Below are 8,669 nucleotides of genomic sequence, written 5' to 3'. Positions count from 1 at the left end.
ACAGAGCAGAAAGAAAGAAAGGAAAAGAAAGAAAACGGCTGCAGTAGTCCTATTTACCTCATCAGGTGTCTTTTTGTCCGGAAAGATGTTGGTCTTACACCAGAGAGGGCTTGAGTATTTTGCAGATAAATGCAAACCCATTGTGATGTCTGAGAGATTTTCTGGTGTTGTCTTCCCAATAACAGCCATTACAGCAGCAGATCACCAGACTCCACCAAGAGCTTAGGAGACAGGAGTCTCTGTGGGCTGATGTTCACAGAAAACTCCAGAATCATATAGATGCTTTGAGGAAGCAGAACCTGGAGCTCCGAGAAGAGCTGAGAAGTCTGCAGAGGCAGCAATGGGAAGCCAGGAAGAAACCTGCAGCACGCCCACACGCAGGGCGAGAATCACACACTCTGGTACCAGAAGTGCATTTGTGTTTTTGTGTTGTTTGCATTATGTAAAAATAGCGTCCCCGTAAAGATGTGGGCTTTATTGCTGGGTAACGTGGTATCACTCACGCTCCAGATGGTGGGGGGTTCCCTATCTTTCCATCAACTCCATTTCCCATAAGTAATGATTAAAGAACTGGATATATCAGGCCTCTCAGCTGGAGCTCCAGCAGACAGAAGCACAGCCGCCTCCAGGCTGCGTGTCTCACGTCTAGAATTCTAAGACATCTCATGATGCCTCAGGACAACAGCAGCAGACCCTTACTGCGGACTTTACATGGGCTAGGTAGGGAGCTTTACCGTCTTACTCTCCACAACGACCCTATGAAATGGATATTATTACTAACTCCATCACACTCATGGGCTGGAGAACGCAGAGCTGGGATTCGAACCCAGATTGACTCCAGAGCCAGCTCAGGGGCCTGGTGTCCTTCTGTTCATCCACTAGGACAGCTGTGTAGAATGCGATAGAGACCTGTTGAAATGGGAAAAGTTCCCTTGTCCTCCTCGCAGGGTGTGCGATGGGGGTGTGGCTCACTTCCTTAGTGTCCCACTGCTCAAACCTCCACGGAAGCGTAGAGACCGGCAAGCTGTGCAGCTCCGACCCTATGGCAGGGTCTAGGGTGAATGTTTACAGCTGAAGCCCCAGTGGGCGTGTGTTACAGGACGTTCTTTCAGTTTAGCTGTCTGTAGGCAGCTTGTGTTTATCAGCTCAGTTAGACCCTCTGCCTATCACTAGGACAGGGGCTTTCTGTATCCTGGGTTCTTGCCTTGGGGTACCTGAAAAAAACAGATCACACGTGGGCTTGGAGGATGGGTGCAAGGATTTTTATTGGGTGATGGTAGCTCTCAGCAGATGGGGAAGCCAGAACGGAGATGGGGTGAGAAGGCAGTTTTCACCTGGAGTTGGGCAGCCCAGCAGCTGTGCTCTCCTCTGACCGCTCTGACCAATCTCGGTGTCATTCAGCCAGTCAGTGGCTTGCTGGCATCTGCCAATGTGTTCCTCTCGAGGCCAGTCACTTGTGTCTCTGCCCGCTAGGGTCTCAGGATTTTTACAGGCACAAGATGGGAGTGTGGTGGGCCAGAGTGGTCTTGGGAAATGCAACATTTGGGCACGAAAGCAGAAATGCCTAGGTCCGTGGGCACAGGCCCGGGGGTGGAGCCCTAGCCAGGGACCTGCCCTTCTCTACCCAGGACTTCCTGCCCCCGTCCCGTGTCATTGCCCTGCTCTATCCCAAAGGAAGAACCAGCATTCTCATGTTGAAGTAGTCAGTGCCACCCAGCACCCGCCTGCCTTTATAGAACACTGAGCTTTCGAGTTTGATCACATGTGGCTCAAAGACCGAGCCTAAGAGTGTGAATGTGGCCAGTGTTACCACTGCCTTGTCTGGGTTCTGTTTCCCGCACATGGGTCTAAACAACTTGAATCATTAAAATTATACGCACAGGTAACGACACATGGAACCATGTGAACACCCTCCAAATGTAAGTGGAGATGTTTCTCAGTGGGTTAAGAAAAGTACTGACATTTCCTATTTGCACTTATGGTGTGAACTTTTAAATCGGTACTTCCAGGACTTAGAATAGTTCCAATATAGCACAGTGATTACAACACACGCACACACACACACACGCGCGCGCACACACACATACACACAGGCACCCACAGAATACATTCCAGAGGAGCCTGCTCTGTGGTCCGTTCTCCCAGCATGGCAAGAACAGCCACAAATTCCTCTACAAGAAATTACGAGAAATCCTGGAAGTTACTCCCACTCTTCGGGAGCTCTGCAAGAGCTTTCTTTCCATGGAGATGGCTTCTGTTGCCTCAGAAAGAAAGCAGGTTTAGCCTCTCAGCACAGCAAAGCGCCCAGTCCTTCGGTGGAAGGAAGAGTGGAAGCCAGTCAGGCTGTTCCTCCGTCAGAGGTAGAGAGGGGGAAATTGCCACAAATACTGGCCGGGATTGTCTACCTTCTATGGGGAGACCCCAAAAAGACCCACAGGGATTGTTTTCCCTGCGTATACTGTATGCCAGTTCCTAAAACATAGTATCTACTGCCCCATTTGCATCATTGTGTGTTGGTCGAAATGTTACCATAACAGTAACCCCAAGAGTCAATGAAGTCTCATTCTGTCTTCACACTCCCTGCAGTTTTGATCTTTCTCTTATTTCGAGATTAGAGTTTGGTGAATTTCCAAATGTTTTTGTTTCTGTGCATCGTACTGGCCACCATGGGGCTGTTTATGAGAAGAGGATCTATGCTCACAAGAGCAGACCTGATCTGAAGAAAGAGGACTGGATATGTGAATTCCACACTTTAAATATGCGTAGGTGTATCTGTGTAGTCACAGTTTTAGGGACTGAGTATCTAAAAGGCTGAGACACGAGCACCCAAGGAACGTGGGCACGGCTGTGTGGGTAAGCCACTCTGGATCGGGTATTAAGGGTTCATTCATAGCAACCCTCTCCCCTTCTCACTCCCTCCTCCTCCTCAGAGGGGAGAGCGGGGAATAATTAAACATTCCAGACCGAACACACCTCCTCCCACCTGAAGGATCATGCTGTTCAGGTCAGTCTGCTGGTAACAGGGAAAGTTGGGAATTTGCATTTTGAATCTTAGACAAGTTGTAGAGACAACACTAGAAGGAGCATCACACTTTCCTCCTCCGTTACCACATTCCCTGTTGAAGACACAGGAGCCTAAAAGAAGATATGTTGGGTATTGTTTACTCTGTGGCCTTTGGGATCCTGTGATCATTTTGAAACAGGGAACCACAATAAGAAACACAAAGCAAACATGGGCTCCGCAAAGGTTCCTTCGCAAACGTTGGGTGAGGGTTTCTGTTCTTATCAACATGTTAGGGGGAAAACCCAGTCCGAGTCCCCCCACCTTGTACCCTAATATTTTCTAGGACATTCCAATTATTTTGGATTGTATTAAAATTTGAATTTATTTTCCCTTCGAAAATGTGAACATTTTCCCTGCGTTTTGTCTTTTAGGCATGGGAACCTGCTTTTGGAAAAATTTCACCTCTGTCAGTTGATGAGGAGACGATGCCCAAATACGTTGGCCGCAAGAGTCAGAGTGCCACTGTCCTGGGACAAAGATTGTCATCTAACAACTTAACTCCTCCAAAGGTGACCCTTCGTGCTTATCATCTATAAAGAGCAGCAGAGGTTCTGTACGCAAACACACACAGCCCGTCAGCTCCTCACCGCACAATCTCACCTCCCTGGGTGAGCATGGTGCTCCCTGGAGTCCCACGTTCTTCCAAGGACCTGAGTGCGTGCCTTTCAAACAAGATCCTAACCCACAGCACTTCCGCTGCAGAGCAGATTCCAAGTCCTCCCAGCGGCTTCCCTCTGAGCGCACTCACAGCAGCAAACGTCTGGCTGGGGCCAAGTGGACTCGGGGCTTTGTTTCCGTGGATGCCACCCATGGAGGTGACATGCGTGGTGCTCTCTTCACACCCCGTGGCCCATGTGTCTTGGGGCTCACAGCCCCCCACGCTCCCTGCTTCTGTACTGCAGTCTTGCACCTGCTGCTTGTCAGAGTGGACCCCTCGGAATGGGGGCTGCACTGCTTTCTTGGGGGCCACAGTGCAGGATGCTATTTGGTCTCTACCACATTTTTCCTTGTTAAAATTAGCTTCTCTTTAGAACATTCTGCTGGCCACTGTGTCTCTTCCCATCCCAGCTTTGTGTCACCCTCACACTCGGGAGGCAAATCTCGTGAGTCCTCAGCCAGCAACTGAAACTGGGTTGATGTGGATGGAGAAGACGGCCCCCAACTCCTGAAGATGATTTATCCCCTCGCAGTCTTTCCCAAAGCAATTGCTGAGCAGATAGCAGTTTATTCCCTGAAGGAAGATCAGAAATCTACTCCAAGCATTTGTCACAAGTAGGAAAATAGCCTTTTCAGATCCTATGAGTACAAAACGTCGAAAGTCCCAGAATGGACTGCATAGGTCCAGCCTCCTGTGAGATGCGGACTCCTCTCACACTCCCTCATTGACCTGAGTTAATCACATGTGTGCCGGGCAATGTACGAGTAAATAGATAACTGAATGGGTGGCTTATCCACACCTCGAAACCATGAATTTTTGAACAACAGAAAAGGTAGAACATTATTTTCATTATGCATTTTTGAATTGAGTTTCAAACACTTTATTTCACTGTTGACTTTATTCTACAATATCAGCCATACAGTTCCTGAATTCCTCAAGAGCGTGGAAGGTAAAGTGTAAAATGTAAAATGGGGAATGAGAGACACCAAGCGTGGATGCCTCCTGTGTCCTTCTGTAGGAAGCAGGGGTAGAATCATCTAGATTCTGTGGTAGCTGGTGTGATGTGTTGCTTAACATTTTAAAATAATATGATGGTTACTAATGCAAAAATATTCCCACATTTATTTTCAGACAATGAGTTTAAAGACAGAAAGAATTAACTTGGGGAAAACACCACCACAGGAAGATAGAGAGAAAAGTCCTCCCGGGAGACATCAAGACGGAAATCCGACACCCACTGGAAGGCCGACTCCCAGTGCAGAAAGACGGGGGGTGTCTGAAGACGGAAAGGTGACTTCGGAAACCTGGGTCACTCTACACTGTCCGCATGGAAAATTCAGATTCAGATAAACTTCCACTTAGGTCTATTAAGAGTACTCAATTTGTTATTCAAAATAGACCTAGTATTAACCTAATTATGTTTCTATTTATGTATTAATATAAATTTATTAATAAATAAATAAATAACATTATTTATTAACCTAAATATGTTTCTATAGATAAAACCTTGAATTTCTTCAGACATGTCTTGAATGCTAAAAAACTGAACAACTTGAATTGGGTTTGAAAAATCAGTTGCTTTCCCAAGCTCTGTAGTTGGTATATTTTTGCAGAGTCTTTAAAAGAATTGACCTACCTTGCAGTGTGGAGTGCAGGGCTGTTGGGTGAGCCCTGGGTTCTTGCTGGAAAATGTGGATGGCTGAAGATGGCTTCCTGCCCCCAGCCTTTGGGCGCGAGGCATTGCCGCCTGCAAGGACCTTGTGACAAGGGGGGCCTCTGACTGTCGTTGCCCCAGGTTATGCACCCATCTTCCCGAAGTCCGCAGAACTCCAGTGGCAGAAAATCACCAGTGCAGGCTTCCCAGGCCGCTACACTGCAAGAGCAGACAGCAGCAGCTGGAGGAGCTGGTGAGCAGGGTCGGGGACTCCTAACTGTTTCATGCTTCCTGTAAAATGCAGGGCTTTCTTGTCAATACGCGTGAGTAGAACATCCTACTACAGCAAGGACATGTCCTTCATAGAGCTGCCTAATTTCTGGCCACCTTTTGTCTGATTCCCTCGTTGGGTCCTCACCTGGGAGTCTTGCCGACACCCCCAACTGCCACCCCACACACAGCCCACATGCTGGTCTCCAGGGGCTGTGGCTGGAGATTCTGAATCCTACCGGCCGCTTCCCCCTGAGCACACTCCTAGCAGAAGGCTGGGCCTGGGTGGCCTCACGGGCTTTGTTCCCTTTTCTCCGTTTGCCTGCGCATGGCATTCCTGCCACCCTGATGGAGTGCCCTCTCATCTGGCACCTGCCTGGCCTCTTTCCCAAGCCCCAGCTCTGTCCATGCAGCTGTGGATGCTTTCTGCATCGGGGGTCCCAGCAGGAGGAGGCAAGAGTGCCCCTGGGAGAGTCGGGAAAGAATTCCTTCCTCACGTTGCTGCCAAAAAATGACCATAGCAGCTTCACGAACCCTGTAGGAACCTATCTTGGTAAAGAAACAGAGGCCTTGTAGTGGGCAAGCCTCAGGTGTGGTCCTTATGCACAACACAGCCCAATCCCGTGGGCACTACACCCCTTGGACTGCCTGGCACCTGGACACCTTCCCATCCTTGGCCCAGACCTGTGTGGCCCTGCAGGGCAGAGCCCAACACTGTTTTCCTCCCGGGTCTGCTCCCCAGGCCTCCTGTCCCCCAGGCTGCTTCATGGCTTCTGCAGGGAGCTTCGTAGAGGTGAGGCTGGTGCCATCTGGCTGCTTCAGACCACCCCAGGCTCCGTGTGCCCTCACAGTGCACTCTGCACTCCTCTGCAGGGCAGGGAAGCCCTTCCCATCGGGTCTGCCCCAGCCTAGCCACCTTGTTCCTGCCACCCCTTTCTCTTCAGGCCCCGGACAAGACCTCAGTTTACTTGCTGGTGCCGGGCAGAACTGGAGGCCTTGTCTCCCACACACCTGCTGGCACCTCCGCAACCTCCAGGCATCATCTCAGCTGCCAGTGAGGCCATCCTGGGAAAGCCCCTGCTGATCCCTGGCTCTCCTGGAAGCCTGTGATGCTCCTTCACCACGGCCCTGTCCCTTCATAGGTCCCGTAAGCCAATGACGCAGGGATCTGGCTTTTCTCTCCTGTGTCTGCCTCCCGCAGGAGTGGGAGAAGCTTCAGGCAGTGCCTTTCCATCCATGAATCACCTGATCCATCAGAATACTCGAAATAGAGTGAGGCCCAAGAAATACTGACTGAGAATATTCATTAAAGAATTAATGTTCCTTACAGGATCACCTGTTGTTGAACTGACCTGACATGTGTATGGTGATCTCATGAACAAGAGAGAACCTGTTCACCCATTCACTTAAATTGGATTTAGCAATCGCATTAGGATAATGATACTTCCACAATGTATATGCACTGTCCTTCTAAATTTAACTTATTTGCTTTTTAGACAGAAGCTCATCAGTCTTAGAGAGTTCTGAAGGTGTATTTCTCAGCCACATTCAAGCTGACGAGTTGACCGGTTCTTCCCCAAACATTGAAGAGCTGCAGGTAGGTGAGTTGAGTGGCTTCTGTGAGGGTGGCTGGCCCAGCTCCCCTCAGGGAGACCTGAGAAGGTGACCTTTTCGTCCTGGGGAAGTGAGATTCAGAGCGGGTGTCAAGAGATGGTTGCATCTTCCCATCTTCTCAACAAGAACAGAAAATTAGATGATTCCAAATGTCTCTTTATTTCCTGAGGTTCAGCCTTTCAAACAGAGACTTTTTTAAAGCTTTACGTTGGTTGCATTTAGCACATAGTCAAACAAGATTAATATTTTTCATGACTTATGAGTTCCCCATGTCAAAATCTCATTTTTTATCATTTTGATTTACAGTTCTCAGTTGACATTAATAGATTCGAAGGCAAGAATAGCAAGCATACTTCTAAGCCCTAGCTAGTGGTCCACTTGTAACATGCTATATTTTACCAAAAAAAAAAGTCAACAAAATAAAATTATTTTCTCTACGGCAGGAAATTTGGGCTGTGAACTTACATATGATGTAAAAGTAGGCACCTGGCAGGGAAGTCTCAGAACACAGGTCCCGCTTGTTTTCTGTTCTCCTGTGAAAAGCCCACATTCTGTTCTGCCCTTTCCGACATCTTCAGTGAGGGGACGAGTAGGAACGTCTTTCTTAGGGTTTTGTTTTGTCTGGGGATCCAGCTAATGAGTTCACCTGGAAGCCTCAGGGCCAATGATCTGCATTTAGAAAGCGCGACAGCCACAGCAGGTGGTGTCTCTGTGTTGTTTGTATCAGGTGTTGAATGGGCAGTTGTGACTGTGGCCACCCTGACCCCAGAGCAAACATACAAGTAGGAGATAAGCACTTTAATAAAACACAAAACATGGTCCAAAGTCCTGGTGCTGACTGTCCGGGGCTCAGCCGCGCCCACCAACTTAGAGGCAGAGGCTGCAAAATGCCAGGGCGAGGTGCATTTCTCCCACCTCATACTGCAGTGTTCATAGAGACCACCGGAGACTAGGATTATGCTCTTTCTGCAGAATCTTCCTGTAAACCCACCACCTTCCCTAGAAACAGCACAGCCCATGGACACTAAGATGAAAAAGGAGGAAGTACAGGAAGGAAAACGACATCCAAATGGCAAGGCAGATGATGGCCAGTGGTCCGGTTTCCCCGAGTCAATTTCCAGGAGCTCTGCATGCTGCTCCCTCCAGACAGGCCACAGGGCCCTGACCTGGAGGCCAGACGTTTCTAGCATTGTCGACTGTCAGTTTATTTCCAGTAAATAAAGCAATACACTTTTCAGGAGAAAAATTTGTTTGTTTTAAATACTTAAAAAATCCCCAAACCTATAGCCTCAAGTATCTTCCAGCCACCACATTTTAGCCCTTGAGGAGAGCTCAGTTCCGGAAGGACACATCAAGGTGGCGGTGGTCGGCATTGACTCAGGAAGGGGTCAGAAGAGGCACCGGCTGCG

At 48.8% G+C, this 8,669-nt stretch overlaps 1 protein-coding gene across 1 annotated transcript in view; it reads left to right on the top strand.

The window, feature by feature from the left end:
- The window catches only part of LOC111550298 (T-complex protein 10A homolog 2-like), a 9,835-nt gene extending 1,410 nt beyond the window's left edge, over nucleotides 1-8,425 (top strand). The window contains 7 exon segments of the mRNA XM_023223636.2: nucleotides 186-401; nucleotides 3,436-3,573; nucleotides 4,854-5,012; nucleotides 5,518-5,629; nucleotides 7,143-7,243; nucleotides 8,233-8,364; nucleotides 8,366-8,425. Of these exon segments, the coding sequence (XP_023079404.2) occupies nucleotides 186-401; nucleotides 3,436-3,573; nucleotides 4,854-5,012; nucleotides 5,518-5,629; nucleotides 7,143-7,243; nucleotides 8,233-8,364; nucleotides 8,366-8,425 (918 nt within the window).
- The last annotated feature ends 244 nt before the right edge of the window (nucleotides 8,426-8,669 follow it).

Source organism: Piliocolobus tephrosceles, chromosome 5 (genome assembly GCF_002776525.5).
Source record: "Piliocolobus tephrosceles isolate RC106 chromosome 5, ASM277652v3, whole genome shotgun sequence".
Taxonomy (NCBI): domain Eukaryota; kingdom Metazoa; phylum Chordata; class Mammalia; order Primates; family Cercopithecidae; genus Piliocolobus; species Piliocolobus tephrosceles.
This window is presented reverse-complemented; position numbering and strand designations above follow the sequence as displayed.